Source organism: Mytilus galloprovincialis, chromosome 4, assembly GCF_965363235.1.
Source record: "Mytilus galloprovincialis chromosome 4, xbMytGall1.hap1.1, whole genome shotgun sequence".
Lineage (NCBI taxonomy): Eukaryota > Metazoa > Mollusca > Bivalvia > Mytilida > Mytilidae > Mytilus > Mytilus galloprovincialis.
In genome coordinates, this window is record NC_134841.1 from 73682820 (window position 1) to 73705778 (window position 22959).

A 22959-nucleotide genomic window follows, 5' to 3' on the forward strand; every position below is an offset into this window, starting at 1 on the left:
AAAAAGCAATAATAGTTATCAAAAGTACCAGGCTTATAATTTGATTCATCTGCATAAGACTCATCAGTAACACTCAGACCAAAATTATTAAAAAGCCAATCAAGTATAAAGTTGAAGAGCATTGAAGACCAAAAATTCCAAAAAGTTGTGATCTCAGGATAGTTTGTGTCACCATAACATATTAATTGGTATACAGTATACAAAACATCACCAAAAAAACTAAAGACTGGGCAACAAAAAGCTGACAAAAGCCAGTTTCTAGAACAGTTATAAATTAGGAACAGAGATTCTGAAATTTAATTAAATCGAGTTGTCTTTCGTAACGTCAAACAAGACTTGCAATTCAGAAGGATTTTATATTGGGTATCAATTGGATTTCGTAGAGAAATAATGAAATCAAAAAGTATAAGCACTGCTTGATTTAATATCTAATAACAATAAATTTTATAAGCTTACAAGCATTTTCAATAAATTTAAGATAAGAAAATGTCCAGCAAGATATAACTATATCCTCAGTAGTTCTAAAGTAGACTACCATCATGCAAATTGGAAGAACTTAATTTGGACAATATAAATTCTCACTTGTAACAAACTTTGAAGGTAAAAAATGTAGAAAATTTTCAGTACAGGTAGTCATTTTGAGTATTTAAATTCTTGGATGAGAAATGAAGGCTTCAAGCTTTTTTTTCAAGATGATTTCAAACTGATGTCAAAATATTTTGAAAGAAAATTCATTCATGTACAACAGAAAAATGCAGAGCTTTAAGCCTGCATAACTTCTGTGTACAAATGAAAACAAAATTTGTTCTCTGGTAATTAAAATGTTTGTTCTAACCAATATACCCACAAACTCATTAACAATTAGTCATTGCATATTGTCCCATAATTAATTAACACTAAAATAACCTCAATAACAAAAATATGTGTATGCACCATCTTTATAACAGCCATTTATCATCACAACTTCTTTACAAATCAATACTGTTCCAATACACCTCAAACTTATTATGTGTTAACTTTTTATAGGTTCAAATCTTTTAGATAGAAATAACCACAATAATACTAAATACTAATTTGTTTGTCTATTGCACTCTTCATTCCAAAAAATATGAAAATTTTAGTTATGAGATATAAATCTGAAATGAAGCCTTTAACATGAACTGTTAAGACATTTTAGTAACATAATGAACTATCATGTCTTGATTCAATAAATCGAATTTCAGGCCAAGTACCAGGAATATGAAATGAGTCTACAAAATGCATTGCCATTGTTTTCAATGAATAAGCTTATTTGTTTTTTAAATCACAAGAAAACTTTCTCATTAAAGTAGTTTGAACTAAAAATATTTCATTGAATTTAATGCCCAATTTATATCTTACTTGAAATATGACAAACCATTATAGGATGGACTCAAAATCTACTATTAAAAGGAAAAATCCAATCAAAACATCTTCGTTATGTCTAGACAGAAATCAATTTTAATTCATTTAATAATTTTCTTTCTAATTAACCAGCAATTAGAAAAAAATCTGAATACAAACTTGAATTCTTCACTTTCTCTTAAATTAAAAATAAGAAAACAAACACTATTCAATTTAAAAAAAAAAAAGGTTATAGAACAGTCATGATTTAGGAACAGAGATTCTGCTTTAAATACTAAGAGGTCAGAAGAGGCAGATGAGACCTTACACATGTAACAATACACATATCTGGCAAAGGCACAACAAAGAACAAATAAAAATCATGTGCTCTACAGTATCAATAATATATAAACCTAATGCCTATCACAGAAAAACTAAAAGCAAATGTTGCATATAAAATAAAAATTGCAGCTACTTTATAATGTGTGATAAGTTTCAAAGGGATATGAAATTTGAATGTTTCTTTATCAATAAGATGATGTCATGAGCTGGTTACACTGAACTATGCAAATATAAATAAAATGATTAGCTTTCAATAACAAACCAAAACTAACTTTATCTTACAGACTACCATTTGACTTCAACTGACTCACAGTCACTTGAATGTTTGATGTTTATATCATGTCACTTTGGAACATATCACTAATTAAAAGAATTAGAAATGCATGATACACAAATTGGTTAAGTTAAATGTTATATTCAAGCAAGGTAGCATAATTTGTTTTATCTCCACCATAATTAGCGTTAACTGTGACCTTGACTCCTCGACCGTAGTGCTTATCCAGTGGCACTTTACCTTCCCAGACACCCGGTGTTGACGACTGTAGATGATTCCAGTCACTATCAGCTACAACAGCCACGGCTTCTGCCTTTGGTATTCCAATTCTGAAGTTGACAGTTGCAGAAGTGGTATCTTTGTGAAGTGTCAAAGGCTCCCACATGTAACATCCTTCCTTCCACTGGGCATACTGTTTGGGGAAAGGTACAGCTGGACGAGTGGCTTTCTGACAGTTGATCAAATAGTTGTATACCCCTGGAAGCTGTTGGCTGGGATCACGTGCTGGTATGGCATACAGTTGTAGTTTGTAGAAGCCTGTTGCTGGCATGTGGATAACAAAACTCACAATAGATCCTTGTGTTTGTGTGAAGACCAGATCTGGGTGTTCTTTCTCATCCTCGACTCCAATTAAATTGGCAGTCACTCTCATTTCTTGAGCAGTTGCAAATTGGATTTCTACAGAATTTGTTTCTAAATGAATGACAGAATCATGATGACTAAGAGTGTTCAAACCGAATTCATTAAATTTTGGTTGTGGCCCTAGATAACCATGTGGCAATTTTGGTAGTGGCACGGTTTTCACGTCTTCGTGACATTCGATCATATATTGGGCTACATGATACAAGGTTTGGCCTTCCATTGAAGGATCATTGGCGTAGATTTCCAATCCAAATTCTCCTCTGCATGGTGCCGTGATATTGAAGTATGCAGTATTGCCTACAACACGATTCATTATGTAACCTTCAAGTTCAGAGTCACTCATTTCATTATGCTTTAATTTTGCCATAAATTGCATTTGTTTAGGTATCCTAATTTGTAATTCTACTTTGCCTTCTCTCGTTAAGATTGTAGCTGTTGTCTGGTATGTCTGAAGACCATATTTGAAGAATGCAGTGCCAGGTCCCCAATTTAAATATGCACATGGTGGGAATGGTTGTGGAGGTGGTGATGTCACTTCCTCTTGAACGATCTTAAATTCACACACCTGTGCATAAACATTGTCCTTGTTTTCTTGTGTATCTTCTTTGGCATATATGTATATTATGTATGATCCTTTCTCAGGTAGCCGTAACCTAAATGAGGCAATTCCACCAACACTTTCTTGCATTCCGTATTTATTTAATTTAGTTCCCATAAATTCTTCTCTTCCATCTTCATATTGAATAGTGAAATTAAATGCCACTACAATTCTGTGTGCTGGATACCTCAAGCGGATATTACACTCTCCTCTTCCGTAAATCACTGCTGTACGATGGCTAACAAATTCTAAACCATACTTGAAGAACTGAGGTTTCATATGAGGCATACTTTCAAATTCCTCTAATGAAACTTGCCTCTCTAATAACTGCCACTTTGTGTCTTCTGGGAAATGAGTGTAGATGAGTTGATGAGGGTCTGGCAGGAAGAAATACTCATCAAGTTGGTAATGGAATTCTTCATGAGTTGTTTGTTTTCCAATGATGCGTCTGGCTGCCCAATGACAATCGATCAGACACCATGTACCATAGATGTAGACAGCATTCCATGAATGTTGATTGGTTCCAGGTGTAAAACTCTGACCAGGTTTGTAATCTGCTCCTTTGGCATATCCACTGATGATCTTGGAATGGAGACCTGCATAACTGAAATTATGAAATGATATTTTTAATAATTACACTAATGAAGATGAATTTAATATAATTTTAATATGCTGATTAAATGGTGAATAGATTTATATAAATAGAATGTTTTATGGATGTTGTGCTTTTATTTTCATTTCAGCTTTCAGATAACAAATTATATCAAATTAGCATCATGTTAGTTTTCTGACAAAAGTCTCAAAATGGAAGAATTTTCCCCCCATATCTGATTAGTTTTCTGACAAAAGTCTCAAAATGGAAGTATTTTCCCCCCATATCTGATTAGTTTTCTGACAAAAGTCTCAAAATAGAAGTATTTTCCCCCCATATCTGACTATATTTTGCTGCTTACAAATAAGTTTACCAGCTCAACAAACAAAATGCCATTTATGTAATTTGTAACTAGAAATAACTGCAAGCAAAAGACTAATACAATTGTCACCCTTTATCTATTTATTTCATCAATGTCTTAAATTCGTTCTTTTCAAATATGATTAACAACATATACAATGTATGTGTATTTTTTGTTGTATACATGCCACTTATGTGTTTGCAATATTAAGATATATAAATTTTATGCTCTTTTTCTCAATTTACTTCATTTAATTCTGGAACAGGATGCAAAAAATTGTGTCATTTTTAAAAGCTGTATAATGTTTGAAATTTGCAAGTCCTTTGTAAGGTTTTTTAAACAGCAGAAATTTTATGCTAAGTTTCAACTTCACTTATCTCCCTTTGTAAGGAAAACATTTTTCTTGATTTCCCTTTAATTATCTCCCTTTACAGTTTTACAGTTTTGTAAGTTTTTATCTGTTTTTGAATTTGAGATCTTTTTATCAAGTTTTTTTGTCGGGTATGTTTTCATATTTATTTGAATGCTTTGCTTTACTCCTACATACTTGCACATAGTGTCAAAAACCATAGCATATGTTGTCTTTCCAGTCTTTAATCCCAACAGTACTTCTTCTGGACTGCCTTTTTCTACATTGTCAAAATGCATTTCTTTCAGATTCTTGGTGGCTAACCATCTAAAGATAACTCTGTAAAAGTATAAAGTCAAACAAATTCTTATATATATAACCTATGTTTTCACTTTATATCTAATAAACTTATGTAAGGCATTGTTTCAAAAATTTACTGAACAAGTACACAATCATAGCACCTATTGGTGTATTTTTAATTGACATCTTTCTTATACTTCCTGTCCCTCATTACAATTTGATAATCAAATAGGGTTTAACTTAATTTTTATTATACATATCTATACTATTTTTTTGGTGATACATTAACTGAATAACTGTAAAATGTTCATAATAATTTTTCTTGTAAAAAAAAATGATCATCTGTATTTCTATTAAATAGATGTGTTGCAAATGTCTTTGGCAAATTTCATTTAGTCACCTATTTTTAAATGTTAAGATTTTAACTGCAAAGTTTAAGGAAGAATTACCTGACTTTTTCAATTTCATTTGTGATACTCTTTGAATAGATCAAATCCCAAACCAAATCTCTGAAACTTGAATGTTCGCTCTTGGATACCTGTAATAGAAAAACAAAAACTATTGGTGTGTAATTTTTCCAAGTATACCAAAAATGAAGTCCAACCTAATTTAAATATACATTTCTATTAATCTCAAGAATGTTATGAATTATTAAGATATGATTCAGTTTGTCTTGTCAAAATCCATTGGTCTCTATAATCTACTCCTTTCAAGTACTTAGTATTACCAATTGAAAAAATGAATGCAATTTCATTTTATTACTTGAAATGTTCCCCCACAATGAAAGAATATCAAATTTCTACCAATTTAAGAAAATAAGAATATTTAACATCATACCTGTATAGCATGGTCATCAACTGTATGTAGAACATTTCTGTCAATGGCATCTAATGTTGGTTTCTGTTTAGTGGCTGGACCTGGAGCTGGAGCAGCAGTTTTCTCTGCAGTGACTGGTTGGAGCTTGAACTCACTAGGTGGTGCTGGTGGCTCCTGACCAACAGCTCTCTTCTCAACTTGGATTGGTTTACTGCTGGGAGGAATGTTACTGACACCAGCTTGCTGTTGTTGAGGAACAATAACATTACCTGCCCCTGGGGTAAATTCAGGTGTACCCTGTCCCTGCTGGGATCCCAGACCTCCATACACACCCTGCTGTCTACTATCAGGTACTGTACCATATAGATACTGCTGTTGAAGCATCTCTGGAGGAGGTGGTGGGAGGTTTTCTAGATCAACAAAATCTTGGTCTCCAACATTCATGTTATTCATTCCTTGTGTTACCTGTAACAAATAAAATGAAAATTTGAAAATTAAGGTGATACATAACACTACAGGAAGTTAACTCTGTAAAAATCAGCTGAACCTTTTAATCACATTCTATTGTTAAGGAAATATAAAGCTTCTCAATGATCAAAATTTGTTTTTTGTTAACTGCCAAATATCAAATGATTTTTTTTACAATAAAGTGTGTGGTTCAAATTTCTTGATTTTTTTTTATATTTTTGTCAAAGGGTCAAAGCAACTATTGTCAAAATTTTATGAAAATTAAACGAGACAAATTAATTTTCATAAATTATATATTTTTTTTTAAATCATACATTTTTTTCTCTCAAAAAGATAGCAATTTTTTGTTTACCCCTAAAGAAAATATCACATTTGAGAATATAGAATGTTTTATACCATGCTATACTTTATTTACTTCAAGAATTATGTGTTTGTCTCATTTAAAAAGATCCCATGTTAGGTGGCTAACAGAGAGAATAAATTTCAGAAGCATACATGGTAAATCCGATTTTCTGTGAATCAGCCTCAGGAAATGTGTCTCCGTATTTAATACAACAACCTAATGCATGACATGACTTACCCCAGCAGTGCCTCCAGGATATCCCACCTGGCTAATAGTAGCTTGTTGTGCTGGTGCCACAGTACGCCTCTGTGGTGCCTCTTGATAAAATGCCTTATTCTGTTCATCAGGAGGAGCATAGTGAACAAAGTATTGACAGATATGTGTATAGGTGTCACCATCTTTAGCTGGATCATTCCCGTAGATTTCCAGTCCGTATTCACCCTTGGCTGGTAGTTGAGCTGTAACAAGCACCTTGTCCCCTTGGTCTGTTTCACTGACACATTTCTCCAATTCGTCATCTTTCATACCTGGTTTTCGTAGTTTGCAGAGAATATAAGATGGTCTTGTTTTCTTGAACTCCAAGCTGACCTTTCCATCACTTGTTGGTATGACAGCATCTTTAACACTGGGTTCCAGTCCCATCTGGTCTACTGGTATCCCTGGACCCCAGTTACTATCTGAACAGTTAGGAAGGGGAACAGCATCGGAAGAAGCCTTGTCAGCATTGACTTTATATTCTGCTGATGCTGTGAAGACATTCTTTATTCCAATATCTCCTGTTAAGAGCTGGGCAAAAATAGTAAAGTAATAAGAACCAGGTTTTGGAGCTCTGAGGATAAATGTGGCTTGGTTGTGCGAAGTTTCTTGCATGGCAAAGCTCTTCAGTTTCTGTCCCTTGTGAGTTTCTTCATTGGATCCACAGACAGTGATTTTGTAGGTGAAGTTTGTAGGTTTTACAAAGCCAACTGTTAGTGCTATTCTACCATTCTCTGTGCCTACAACCCCTTTCTGGTGGGAGATGAAGTACATTCCACATTTAAAGAAGTAAGATTTGACGAGAGGCAAGTCTTCAAATTCAGGCAAGGATAAAGGTCTGGTCAGAAGTTGCCACTTATCATTTTTGGCCCAATGACTGTAGATGAGTTGTTCTGGATCTGTCATGAAGTAAAAGTCATCATATTCATATACCTGAAAAAAAGAATAGATAATTAAGTCATAATCCAGAAGCATGGGTTCCTCAAAATTCTTTGGATGCATTAAAAAAAATCTATAACCTTTTCTCTATAACTTCAATTATTTTCTACATGAAGATGGCTTACAAACTTCAAAAGTGTTTATTAAGTCAGGGGGCCAACACTATGAAAAAAAGGGGGAATTTTCAGGGGATAAAGTTACTAAATTTCAACATTCATATGGTTCTATCTCTCTTTTTGTTAAAGGTTATTACATTATTTTTAGAAACGCTATACATAATTAAGAGGTTTTTTAAAACATTTTTTGGGAAATTTTGCATGCATTTTGAACTGAACCTATATATATCAAGAATTAATATGTTGCATCTATTACAGATAAAATCAATAAAATTGTGAAATAGAAGTACAAATGTATAAATGTATACTAGAACCCAGTGGTATTAATTGGTTTAAATTTATATTAATTATATACTAATTATATAAATATTATATTTTCTTTCTTCAATCATTTAAGGTATTACAACTTTAAAAAAGTGATGTAAACAAAAAACAATTAACAGTTTTAGTAATATTATGCTTTGGAAAGAATAAGGCTTGTTACTGGACAAAAAATTTCAATCAGGAACATTCAATTCTGTTTGCAAAGGTTAAATATTGACCATTAGTTTTAAGGATATGATAAAAATTTATGGCTGTTGTTCAATTTAATGATTTCAACCCATGTTTCTTCATCGTAGCTGGACCCCTGCATACATTGTGCACCTCATAGTCTAGAAGGCATTTGAATTATAATGAAATAAAAATGAATAAAATGATGAACCATTTCAATAATGTGAAAGTTCCAATCCAAGTTAGTTGCTTTCACCATTTTAACAAAAGAATGTGATTAACTGCTGACAAGCTAGTTTTTTTTTTTACTGAAACTTCAATTCAACCAATTTCTTTGTCGTTTACTGTTTAATGAATTGTCATCCATATTTTACAATGTTATTTGGTATTGGATAAAGCAGGGATTATATGTCCTTCCCATGAAGGGAAAGAGCCCATAAAAATAGTGCCCCATCTGCAGTTTTGATAGTGGAAATATTTGTCCTTTGAAGAGGGTATGACCAAAAATGAAGGTGCTATCAATGTGACAACAAAATGACCACTAACAAATATCTGACTGACCAAAAGGTCAAAACATTTAACTCTTAAGTTATTACATTGCCTAAGGTATAAAAGGGGTAGAAAAGCATCTTTCTTTGATAGTAAAGGTGATTTTATACAAAATCAAACTCAATTTAGGGAATAACTTAAAGTTTTTTTTTGAATTTCTCTTCTAATCATTTTTGTCATGGTTGAATCCTTCACAAAGTGGTTTAAGAAGCCTATGGTTAGCTGATATGATGATGAAAAAAAAAACTTACATTGTTCTTCATCTTATCAATAGCATTGGAAATTATGGATGACATTTTCTTTATAGACATTTATATGACATACATTTGGTTAGAAAAATATACAAATGAACATGTAAGCAGTTAATACCATGCTGTGTCAGTTACTGAACCAGCCAAAATAATTCTAATTCCATTTTTTTACTACTGTTGAAACTTCAATAACACCAAGTTTGGAAAACAAGAACTTTCCTCATGCAAAAGCTGCAGTATAGTTATCAACAATACTCTGATGTAGATTCATAATTTGGGAAGTAAGAATATATTAGTAGAAAGTAAATTGAGACCAATGATACAATGTGATAAAATTAGATATTATTTTTTTTCAGTTTTTACCTTGTGTAGACATTCCTGTACATAAAATGTTTTTGAGATGATTATACATGACAAACTTCAGTAAAGGCTTATAATTTTGCTCATTCAGGCTTCCATAGAAGAATTGGGCTGATATACTGATTAGACCCCTGTGCTCATGCTGTAATGTATTTGGTCCAGACTTTCAGGTTTGGAAGTTGAATGAACAAGAAATACAGTTAGTACATGTACAACATATTTCCTTATTACAAGCTTCACCTTAGAGAGATCCAAATTAAACTGTACCATCGCCAATTACAAATGCACTATCTGTATGTCCAGCATATGTAGTGGCTCTGAAACTTTTATCAGTAGACCTAAGGTCCCTTGTCTGCACACCCTCTCTTAATCTTTACACTTAAAACTTTCATAATAGTCGTTGAATCAATGGCGCTCAATTTTAAACATTTTGAAATGAAATAGGTTGTTATTATATATCCAATCAAATAGAAGTGACCATGTCTAACCGTATTTCTATGTCTAAAACAGAACTTTCCAACTTGTCTGAAGTTTTAGAGTTATTTCCCCTACTTTGTTAAAGAGTTAATATACTACTGAGCTATTCATGACAAACTCTGAACAGGATTTTATTATGATGAATGAGATGCAATCAAGGCATGCAAAACATAATTTGTTTGGAACATGGAAAATAAAAATTTTCCAAAAGAATTCATTCAGGTATAAAATGTGACCTAGTTGTCAAGGCGATAACTTACCTGTACTCGACGGCCCTAAAAGTAGCATGGGCAAATCAAATAATGGAAATGGACAAATCAAACAAGGGCAATTCAAACCAAACAATTCATTTGAACCAATCGAAGAAAATAGAAAATAATACAGGCAAATTAAAAATAACTGGTTTTTAAAAATAAAAAAAAAAAAGTATTCAAACACTTTTACCGTTTTGCGACCACACTGAAAGATGTTGATAAAAAAACAATACTAAACTAGGTGCTCCGCAGGGCGCAGCTTTATACGACCGCAGAGGTCGAACCCTGAACAGTTGGGGCAAGTATGGACAAAACATTCAAGCATGATACAGCTCTGAATTTGGATTGTGATCAAATTTTTGACATTACATGCGTTTTTTTTACACAAAACAAATGCCAAGATTTTACAAATCAATTAAAGATTTCTTCTTCAAACTTTTTAAATCTAAAATTAAATAGTTGACACAGCATAGGTTTCTGACACAGAATGAATGTGGTCTAATGAACTTAAAAGGTTTTTTTTGCCTTTGAGCAAATCACTATGCTGTTGAATATTAATCCTCTCAAAAAAATGTTTGAAGAAATTTTCTTTTTATTTATGAAATCTGAAATGAGAAAAATTTAACCCCCCCCTTTTTTTTCACATCCCCGTTTCCCTTTTTCAAAACTGATATCAATTCAAATTTCTAATGGAGTTTGCAACAATAACTACTCATTTAAATACATCATAAAATATTAAGATGTAAAAAAACTGCTTGTTATCACTGAATGGTAAAGATTATTTTAATTTATCAGTTGGTAGTAAAAAGTGTATATACATTATATATTGTATATAACAAAGATTTAAGTTGATTCTGGACAAAGAAAGATAACTCTAATTAAAAAAAATTCTTGCTATTGCACAATATTGTGCAATAGGATATTTCTTGCTTGCTATTCTGGACAAAGAAAGATAACTCTAATTAAAAAAAAATTAGCTATTTCACAATATTGTGCAATTAGATATTTCTTGCCATTGCACAATACTGTGCAATTGAAAAGACTTGCTATTGCACAATACTTAATATAATAATTTTAGATCCTGATTTGGACCAACTTGAAAAATGGGCCCATAATCAAAAATCTAAGTACATGTTTAGATTCAGCATATCAAAGAGGCCCAAGAATTCAATTTTTGTTAAAATCAAACTTAGTTTAATTTTGGACCCTTTGGACTTTAATGTAGAATTTGAAATTTGAAAACAGGACCAAAAATGAAGAATCTACATACACAGTTAGATTTGGCATATCAAAGAACCCCAAGGATTCAATTCTTGATGAAATCAAACAAAGTTTAATTTTGGACCCTTTGGACCTTAATGTAGACCAATTTGAAAACTGGACCAAAAAACTTCAATAATCAAGAATCTAAGTACATTTTTAGATTCAACATATCAAAGAACCCAACCGATTCATTTTTTGTCAAAATCAAACTAAGTTTAATTTTGGACCCTTTGGACCTTAATGTAGACCAATTTGAAAACGGGACCAAAAGTTGAGAATCTACATATACAGTTAGATTCGGCATATCAAAGAACCCCAATTATTCAATTTTGATGAAATCAAACAAAGTTTAATTTTGGACCCTTTGGGCCCCTTTTTCCTAAATTGTTGGGACCAAAACTCCCAAAATTAATACCAACCTTCCTTTTATGGTCATAAGCCTTGTGTTTAAATTTCATAGATTTTTATTTACTTATACTAACATTATAGTGCGAAAACCAAGAAAAATGCTTATTTGGGTCCCTTTTTGGCCCCTAATTCCTAAACTGTTGGGTCCTAAACTCCCAAAATCAATACCAACCTTCCTTTTGTGGTCATAAACATTGTGTTTAAATTTCATAGATTTCTATTTACTTAACCTAAGGTTATTGTGCAAAAACCAAGAAAAATGCTTATTTGGGCCCTTTATTGGCCCCTTATTCCTAAACTATTGAAACCAAAACTCCCAAAATCAATCCCAATCTTTCTTTTGTGGTCATAAACCTTGTGTCAAAATTTCATAGATTTCTATTAACTTAAACTAAAGTTATGGTGCGAAAACCAAGAAAATGCTTATTTGGGCCCTTTTTGGCCCCTTATTCCTAAAATGTTGGGACCAAAACTCCCAAAATCAATACCAACCTTCCTTTTATGGTCATAAACCTTGTGTTAAAATTTCATAGATTTCTATTCACTTTTACTAAAGTTAGAGTGCGAAAACTAAAAGTATTCGGACGACGGACGACGACGACGACGACGACGACGACGCCGACGACGACGCCGACGCCAACGTGATAGCAATATACGACGAAAATTTTTTCAAAATTTGCGGTCGTATAAAAACAAATTATATTTGAAATGTTTTTTTTTTTCGTTTCTTCATTGAAAAACAAATTGTTGAAAAGCACAAGAGCAAGAGCAATATTCCAACTCTTAACAATTAAACAAATGTTTCTTTAGGTGTTTCAGGTACCTTAAATTTGTGATGGCTCAAATCAAAAAAAATGGATTTATAGTGATCCTCATTTTTTCTATTTATAAAAATCCTCTATTAAAAAGTTACCTCTTTAAAATTTTCAAATTAACAAATTCTTTATCACACCCCGCCCCCAATGATATACAATTATTGTTCTCAAAGTATCATAATACAACACTTGTTACATCAAAATAATGACCTAAAAATTAAAAAAGAAGCCATACCTAAAATCTACATAATAAGCTGTGCTAAATGTTTGAGATGGTAGTGTATTGACAGTGTGTGGTGTTCCAAGTAAAGGAGCTTTTTCCAAATAATTACATTTTCAAAAAGAGATTGTATTTCTTAAAGTTTGCTATTTAATCTTAATTACATAAAGATTTAAAAATCATAAAATTATTTGTAGATATATGTCTGTGTCTGTCAGGTATATGGTGTTCTGCCATTAATAGTGCAATGAACTGTGAAAGCATCTGTATAATGGATAGTTTTGAAGGGATTCTGAGCGAAAAACTAAATTAAAATTACCAAACTGTAAATTTGCTAGAGAAAATACATTGTGCATTAATGAATTTGAATGAAATACAGAATATTAAATAAAAAATAATTTATGGATATAATTTACTTAGTTTTACATGGATTATCTCCCTTACCCCTTTGGCATTTCTATTTCTGTTATGATGTTTTAATAACTTTGATAAATGATTCTTAAGCAATGCTGGCAAACAAACAAAACAATGAAAATGATTTACTAGCTTTGACAAAAAATTCTCAACAAATACAAACCAAATTTTCTGGGTTATTTTTCTCTGAAATGAGATATCTGGTAGCCCAGTGAGAGTCAACCAGGTACCAATTGTCATCAATGTAGACTGCATTCCAGCTGTGATTGTACTCGCTTCCCTTGAAATTATCTCCTGGGCGATAGTCAAGACCTTTAGCAAAACCTGTCAGAACAGCACAGTATACACCAGAATACCTATGAATAAATCATTAACCAATTAAACATTTTTATATATAAAACTTCAAAGTATATTATTGTTTTGATACTTGTAGCAGCTTTAAACCCAAAAACAAGTAAATGTATACATGTTTTCCACTAAGAAGTTAAGGTAAATAATGCAAAAACATGAAGAGAGAGGACATTTGCCATCATTATCTAATATGAAGCAACCCTTATTCTTTTTTTAAAATAAATACCCTATTGATCTTCATCATTTAAAAACTTGGGTAGATAGTTGTCTCATTGGCAATCATACCACATCTTATTTTATATTTAACTCTTTATCTATATCTAGGCTGTAATGAGAACATTTTGTGAAGGCTCATATTACTTAGGTGTTTGTGCCTCTTTGGCCTAAAGTTAGAAACTTGATTTTTTACATCTTGTATTCCCCTTCTGGTTTGTTCTTCTTTGTCTGTATCTATAATTTGTACTTTTCTACAACAGTGCATTATTCAAATAAATTAAAGTCATCCATATGACTTGTAGGCAAAATTTTACTAATGAGCTTAAAATAAATATGTTAGTGTTAAAGTATTGTCAGTTAAAGGTGTATGTAATCCCTAGAGCCTGTTTACGATCAACATCTCCCCATTAATTAACCAGTGAGAAGAAATAATTCAGGCAGTTAACAGGTACAGTGTTATTACTTATTGAATTGTGGGTTTGATGGACAGATAAATAAATAGATTGGTAGATCTAATTTGATAATCTAATATTAGATAGTATCAGCTAATGTTCAGTCAGAAACAAAACTACAAATATATTTATTGTTTCTGAATGGAATGTCACCTCAATCATCCTTGGGTATAAGGGAAGAGTAATTATACTTCTAGATCATATATAATCAATATTGTAACCGTAAACAAATGGATATCTGTACATATCAGGGTGAAATATCACACATTAATCTCCGATATCAGATCACTTTCTTTGGTTTTATAATAAATATTTTTGTTGATATTTCTTTAAATGGCTTTCTCAAGGTTTGTTTAATCAAATCAACTAGCAAGGCCAGAAACTTAAACGATAATTTGTAAAATTTATAAAATAAAGTACAGATAATTAAAATTCCAATTTACAATTCCCTGTTCAGGAAATGAAAGTAATAACTATAAAGCAACCACTTTACAAAAATGGACCAAGGATTATTGAGAGGGGTTTCCAAGGAAACAGTACAGATAAATCCTTTTTTATGGTGTATACATTGCACTTCCACTAAGTCCGTAAGGTAGTAAGGTAACTAGCATGAAATCAATAAATGCATCTTTTAAGATAATCAGTGGCATTATTTAATCTTGTTTTTCCAGCTCTTTACAATAAAATCAGGGAAAAGCTGTAGAGTTGAAAAGAAAGGATTATTTATGTTAGATGAAGGAATAGATTTTCTTCAAATTTTTGTGGAGCTATTTTTTGTTCTTTCTATTGCATACATTAAGGGTCTAAAATGAAAACAATTACATTCAGTTGTGTATAAGAGGACTACAAAAATGATAAAAGTGCAAGTATTGGTAGGAAACTGTAAGCTGTTTTTCCTCATTTGCTATGTGATGTTCCATAATATTGGTTTATCCTAAATAACAACAAAATGCTTGAGAGGCTTTGTCAAATCTTACTTATTTCTACTCCATTAAATCATGTTAAGCATATAAAGTTCATTCTGAGTTTACAATCATAGAAATGTTTAATCTAATCTGTGATCTACTTCTATTATATAAGATTATCATGATAATGATTGACAAACTAGACCTGTTTTCCATTTACACCTACACTTTCAATGATATGCAACAACTGAAATATTTCTGATATCTAACAAATCAAAATTGTAACAAATATTTAAGAAACAGCAAATTGATTGAACGTCCACATGGAAAATCAATATCAATGAGAAAGCAACCTAACAACAAAAGAAAAGAAAGATATATAGAGGTCAATGAACAATTTTCAACAATAGACATCATCCTGGACATGCATGAAATATTTGCCACTGGACGTGAAGCAATCAATCAACAATAGACATGTGTCAATTTAAAAAAAATGATTCCACTTTTTCGAATTCAAAAAAAAAAAAAATTGGACTACTTTAACAGCGACTACAAATAAACATCAGCCATTATCACCAGGTTATATTTGCTAAGCACGGCGAATTGTAAATAATGGATAAAGTTAGATAGAGAAATCCATACTATTGACTAATAACTTCAAATGTAATGTCCTAATGGTAAATTACCCAACCCACTGATACATGTATTTCACCTATACAACTTAACACTCACAGACCACACAATAATTCATATGTTAAAATGTGTAAAATATGACAGGAAAATAATACATTTGTACAACTAGTGTTGCTATTACCATGTATTATAAAGCACATCCTGTTTTAACCCTACTACAAGTTTGATTGTACTTGTATCTTTGTTGTACACACCCTTTCAAGGACATATATAAACATTAAATTTTATTTGTGATTTTTAAAGACTTAAGCACTTGTTTGGATGCGTTTTGTTTAAGATTATTTTGTAGAATTGGCTTAAAATGGTCTTATTCTTCCAAAACCAACATTTATCCATCAATCTCAAAATTCAGTCACTAAAATATTTGCTTTCCTTCACACTATTATTCATAACATTTACCCGCAGAATGTTTCAAAGATTCTAGCATATGTGCCCTTCTTGTTTTTAAACGAAACCAACACCTCCTCAGGAGAACCTTTTTGGACATCCTGGAAACTGATTGTGTACATATTACGTGATGTCATCCATCTGAAGATTGCTCTGAAACAGAATAAATATCAAATTAAAATCAGATCATAAAAGGAATTTAAATGATAAAAGCGCACAAATACAATTTACTATGTAGGTTATCTGTTATGGCATTTAGCTGAAAAATGATGATTATTTAAATAACTTTATATAAAAGTGAAGCTAATTTATATTTTAACGTTGGACACACAGGGGTACATAATGATCTCTTCTATACAACAGAACATATTTTTCAACTTAGTAAAACAAACATTTGTAAATCTATTCGATCTATATGTAAACAAGAAATTACTTTGTGCATGTCCAGGTCTTTCAGGGCATTGCATAGTAAACTATTATTTGAAACTGCCTATGTTAAAATATTATGTTCAACATTTTATTGTGAAAATAAGAAATATAGGTAAGGAAACCCTGTTATGGTAGAGAACTGTTCACATACTTTTCACAGAGAGTTTACATTATACATAATGTTCTACATGCATTCATCTACATTTTACTATAAACGGAATTGACCTTGTTTATTTTAAAATCCAGAAAGTTTAAATGTTTTTATTTATGGGCACAAGATATTTGAAAGTTGCCTAAGGAAAAATGCCAACATCAATCACTTTTAAAACCTGAATACCACACTAAGTTCCTGCAACTTATTTGAGAAATTGGGCATTCACTCAATTAAAGTTAGTGCACTGCAAATTAAGAGGAGTTTGATATAATTTCATGAGATGATTTTCTCCTCAAAAGTTTCACAAGCACTGGTTGTGCTGTGTTCAAATACAAAGCTGCATATATACTAGAACTTGACCAATAATTAAGAAATTTTAAATGTAGGTGATTGCAGTTTAGAATGGCTGATTTATTTCTAGCTATTACCCTACTACTGGGTAAGTATTATCCTAGTGTTAAGTGACATGACTGCATATTTAACCCAATGGAGGATGAAGAATGTACTGACTAACACACAGACAGACACACACATTCTGGAATACACAATGTCCACAACTAATGTTGGCAGGGCATAACAGGAAAATGACAAAATTTCCCTTTAATATATCTTTTAATGAGGTTTGCTTTAATTAATGAAAACAATATATCTCTTTAAATTTCAAGATGTATGCATACTGAAAATTTACTGCATAAACAAAACATTAAAGCTCCCCTTGCTTCAGTAATCTATATACAGTGAAAGTCTACCATGACCTTGAAATATTTTATAACTGCTGTATAGCAATCAATTTCACAATAGGGGATTACTTGATGTGTAACAGCAGTATCTATTTTATTGTTGTACAATGGAGGAGAACTAATCCCATTAAAGTTTATAACATATACACCTGTATAAAAACTGCAAAAGGTGCTGCATACAGGTACAAAACTACCTGTGCATGAAAATATCAGTTTATTTCCCGAATCACAAGTGAACTATATATTATAGAATTATTCATTCATAAACTTTTTATTTAACCAATTTATGCAACACATAAAAATGGTGATATAAATTTTTCCAATAATTTAAGTAATCCTTTATATACCTTTTTTGTAGTCATAGCGACATTTTTAAATGAAATTTAGGTAAATAACATATACATGATATATGGGTTTTTAAAACATATTAAGACCTAAGGACAAGCTGAGCGTTCAGATCAAATTTCAGCCTCGGTCTGAACTTAAAATTCTACAGTTAATCAAAAATTGACTTGTATTTCACAAACAATGACTTGCTTTCTAATACATAAATGAATTATACTGAGCCAAAAAAGTCAAAATGCGGATATGAGTATAGTGTTATTCAAAATCAATTTCTCAGCCATACCTAAGTGTACCAATGAAGGATTGGCAGGCACACCAGCAGTTATCCTTAGTCAATGCACTACTTTTGTGGCCGGAAAAAAACTGGTCACGTGTTGACGTAAAGCGAAGGTAGAGCTCCTCCCTTGACAATAGTTTTTTTGGTCTATGAGATATCGACCTATCCTGTGCAGTTGCAATTTGTCGATATCTGTTTGTTAGTCTATAAACTGTTGCCTTATGCACATTAAATCGAGCCATGATGTCAGCAACACTCATTTCGGCATCAACCATTTCAAGAGCTTTCTGACAGTCATTTTTGGGGAGGCCTGGTTGACGCCCCATGCAATTTTTTCAAAGGTGTATGTATTTTTCTTACCAATGATGTGTTTCTGAATGTTAGTGAAAAAGAAATTTTTAATATTGTTTTAAAAGTACAGGTACAGAATGTAAAACATCAATTACACGTGTAAAGCTTAAATGACGCGAAATCAATCACCAGGAAAAAAGTAGGACTGTTTTAAATTACAGGTAAAACTAAGGATTATATCAATGATGTTTAAATATTTTTTTCCCAGAAAGAACAAAAAACAAATTTTAAAAAAAAGTGTTGCTAAACTTTTTTGGCTCAGTATATTTAAAAGATGTCACTTAGAATGCCTTACTATAGATATTACATAATGCGTTTCAGAAAAAAACCATTAACATGTACAGATACATTCTGTATGTATGTGTCTGTCCCAAGTCAGGAGCCTGTAATTCAGTGGTTGTCGTTTGTTGATGTGTTACATATTTGTTTTCCGTTCATTTTTTTGTACATAAATAGGCTGTTAGTTTTCTTGTTTGAATTGTTTTATATTTGTCATTTTGGGGCCTTTTATAGCTGACTATGCAGTATGGGCTTTGCTTATAGTTAAAGTCTGTATGGTGACCTTAGTTGTTAATTTCTGTGTCATTAAGTCTCTCGTGTAGAGTTGTCTCATTGGCAATCATACCACATCTTCTTTTTTATATATAATAACATAGCCATTAGCTAGCATTACTACATGCAAAATATTCTGTTATCTTCAAATCTGTGAATTACATCTTAAGATATGTTAGACTAATACTGCTTAACACCTACACCTTTGTATATGTTAGTCAGACAGATAATTTGTGAGAAATGTACAAGAACTGAATTTAATTACATTTCAAGAATTTTTTGACACATCCCTGTAAAAAAAGAAAGAAGTAATTCTTCAAGTAGAGAAACAAATTTCTATCATATCTTGTGTTGGGTTCAATCCAATTTTCTATTTCTGTCAATCTCAGAGAACCATCCACACTGTAGAAATGCAGACAGCTAATTATAAATTATATATAATGTAAAAATAATGTACCCTGCCACTTAATACAATAGAAATGCAATTAAATATACAAGAGTTAAACTGTTAAGTGTGACTCTGGATCTATCATAAAGCAGCTTTAGGCTAAATAGAGGAGATTTGTTTATGGTTTTGCTATATCCCCTACATTTCAAATGATATACACTATTACCAGAATTAATTTTTTTTGCAGTTAAGACACACTTTCAAACATATTTCTTACACAAATGTATATGCAAAAAACTTGTTGAAACCAATTTAATTTCCAAAACTACATGTATTATTCCACTGCATGTTGATTTTGATAGCAAAACAGTTGTTTGGTTGAAACTATCGCAATCTAATTAAAAACCGATCTCTCATTGCTCCCGTTTTCTGATATGTAGCGTGGGAGATCTAATGAAACCCATATTTTGACCGCTTTGAGGTCACATGTGAGTGACCTCGTAGGTGTGTCTTTTTTCAACCAATGAAAATGAGTCTTCCACGATCTTGAAAGTTTATCATAAGGTAAAGGGATGTAACTCATTTTATTTACGAAGAAATTGTCAGTTCAAATAATTCATAAACTTTTTTGATTGGCTTATTAATAGATCGTCAACTCATTGGCATATCATTATAAATTCATAACTTCCAGTTCACTCACATGTGACCTCAAAGCCATGCAGTTTCGTTAGATCTTCCACGCGACATATCAGAAAATGGGAGCAATGAGAGATTGGTTTTTAATTAGATTGAAACTATCACATATGACGTCCAACAAAACTTCATATTCCCCTCTGAACGTTGGGATTGCCTTGTGCTATAGTACCTGCGGTTAATGTTTAAATTAAACATTTTGATAGGGTTTGTTTTACAAAAGATTTGCCCCCCAAAAAACATAATGCCCATATAAGAGGGTCATAAAACATGGTTTAGATTGGCGAACTTTTAAATACATTTACTATTTTATAAAGCAGTATATATTTACAGCAACGAAAGAGTTCAAACCAAAAACCTTGATTGACATTATAAATCACCGATGTAAGCAATGAACATAATGAAAAAATTCCTGTTAACTAATTCTTCAGCTACATTGTACACGTAAACATAGAATGATGTATGATAATTGGATCATAGATCAAAATAAGGCAGAACCTAAACAGTCACTGACCTATACACAAGTGATTCACACTATCACAGAACACTGTAATACATGTACATTGATGAATACTTTGTCTAATTAACTGGAAATCTTGTTTTTGTACTCTCTTCACTTTCTTAGATATAAAGTACAGATCTAATGCCAAAAAATGCAGGAATTTAACAGTGCCTGAAATTTATTTCTGAAATTTGTGTGCAGCACTGGTTACATGTTATTGCAGCTTTGATTAATGGTACAGTGTAAATGTTAATTTTTTTATATTAAAATCAAATTACTGAAAAAAGGGTAATATATAAATAAGCACAAAGAGTTTATTCTCAAATAAAGACTCAAAGCTGTATCATATCCAAAAGTCAAGTTCAACATAAGGGGAGGATTCAGACTACCCCCATGAAAAATAAATGGGGAATGTGACCATGGGACACAACTGCCCCCACTTGTGTATCATATAAAGGGACATAAATACAGAACTATAAAAGTGACACAACCAAAAAATGTACTTGATCTGAGTTTTGCGGTAGAAAGTATTGTGTATAAGTTTCATAATATTTGGTTGAGGTAAACTTAAGTTAGAGAACAGAAACGAAAAACTCAGCAATTTTTTTCCATTTGTAAAGGGGCATAACTCTGGAATGGTTAAAGTAACCCCACTAAAATTCAAACTGTGTTTTGTGGTAATAAGCATTGTGTATAATTTTTGGTTGAGGCAAACTAAAGTTAGATAACTAAACCCAACTTTGGGATGTACAGACATACAGGCAGACAAGGGTAAAACTCAATGCCATCTCTGCCACAGCAGAGGCATAAAAACACTGATTTGAGATTAAGATTGCAGTATGACTATGAAAGAGAGCATTATGACCCCAATAACCCCCCTCAAAGAGATCCTGGCTACAGACCTGTGTATCAGGCTACTGACCATAACATATATCTTGTATATCAAACTGTGCAGTACTATACATGTTCTGATAAGGTATCTTGAGAGAAAATAATAAAATCTGGGAAGGAAAAGTAACTGATTCACAGCAAATCTGTTTCTCATTTCTTTTGTTTGTTTTCTTCAATAATAAGTTGATATAAATCTAGGAGATAAAGCTTTGTTTACTGATAATACCAATGATGGACCTGCAATTACACCTCTCTATTATGTTAAGACTGCAAACAAGGTTCAAGCCTAATCTTTCATTCATGACCAGAAGAACCATAGTAAAAGTCTAGGTGACTTTAAAAAAAAAAAAAAAACTTATGACATGTAAAGCTGCATGAGCAGTTCTTATGACCCTATTGTGACACTCAAGGTACATGTATCAGAATTAAAATAGGGTTACATATTACTATGAATTTTAACTCAAGTAATTTAAAGATATACAAGTATAAGATATGCCTCTAAGGGTGTTAGCCTGATGGCAATATCTATTTTACACCATGATATTATCATAAATCCAAAATTAAATTTTTCAATAATTGGGATAAGGGGAGTCTTTCTGAGGGTTGACCTTTTTGGGACAAAGCACAAGAAAGGCAGGATCCAGTTCTATCTAAAGCTAATACAGGTACTTATACTGATCTCATAACCAAGAAATACACCTAAATCAGAACATTGACAGAATATTCTGGTATAAGCTGCCACACATGTAGTTAGGTTTACTCTTTTACAGACTGAACAACATTTCACTTGAAATACAACAACATAAAATGAGATCAATCGAATTCCTACCAATTATGTTTATATCCTCATTACTGATCAATAAGACTTACAAATCAATTTCGTCAGCTAACATTAAAATTCTATCAGAACTTATGTTTTAGATCTACATTGTATATACAATTTATGTACAACAGAACTAAGCCTAAACTAGGTTCAAGGGGAAAACAGAAGTTACTGAATACATTCCAAAATCTATTAATTGTTTAAACATTGTTTGAAATTTGAGAGCCTTACGACCTCAGGTACAAATAAGTACTGCCTTGATTGTGTAGAAAGAATTTTCTGATAAATCAACTATAAATTGAGAAAGTTTCTATCATGTTATCAGATAAAAAGATGCTGATCATAACAATTTGGATCTGATTCTACTGATGAGGCCATAGAAATACATTTCTTCGTTTTCTAATTAATTTTACCTACAAAGTATTTCGAATAAACAAGATTCTAATCCAATGTTCATCACCCAAGAAATAAGATTTTATACTGCATTTTAGTCTCATACTTTGAAATAACCTTCATTCCTGACTGTGTAGATCAGATTCTATTGCACATT

The 22959-nt window shown here is 31.8% G+C and overlaps 1 protein-coding gene across 6 annotated transcripts in view; it reads right to left on the bottom strand.

Annotated features, from left to right (window-relative positions):
- Window positions 1-404: 404 nt before the first annotated feature.
- The window catches only part of LOC143072906 (uncharacterized), a 34823-nt gene continuing 12268 nt past the window's right edge, over window positions 405-22959 (bottom strand). For 4 of the 6 annotated variants that reach the window (XM_076248063.1, XM_076248067.1, XM_076248066.1 and 1 more), the window contains exons 4-11: window positions 16277-16417; window positions 13424-13616; window positions 10147-10161; window positions 6685-7635; window positions 5658-6101; window positions 5270-5358; window positions 4719-4859; window positions 405-3822 (exon numbers count right to left, since the gene is read on the bottom strand). In XM_076248063.1, coding sequence (XP_076104178.1) covers window positions 2109-3822; window positions 4719-4859; window positions 5270-5358; window positions 5658-6101; window positions 6685-7635; window positions 10147-10161; window positions 13424-13616; window positions 16277-16417 — 3688 coding nt within the window. In that variant the 3' untranslated portion in view covers window positions 405-2108. Of the gene's footprint in view, window positions 3823-4718; window positions 4860-5269; window positions 5359-5657; window positions 6102-6684; window positions 7636-9412; window positions 9428-10146; window positions 10162-13423; window positions 13617-16276; window positions 16418-22959 lie in introns of all 6 variants that reach the window. The other 2 variants (XM_076248065.1, XM_076248069.1) reach the window with 2 other exon arrangements.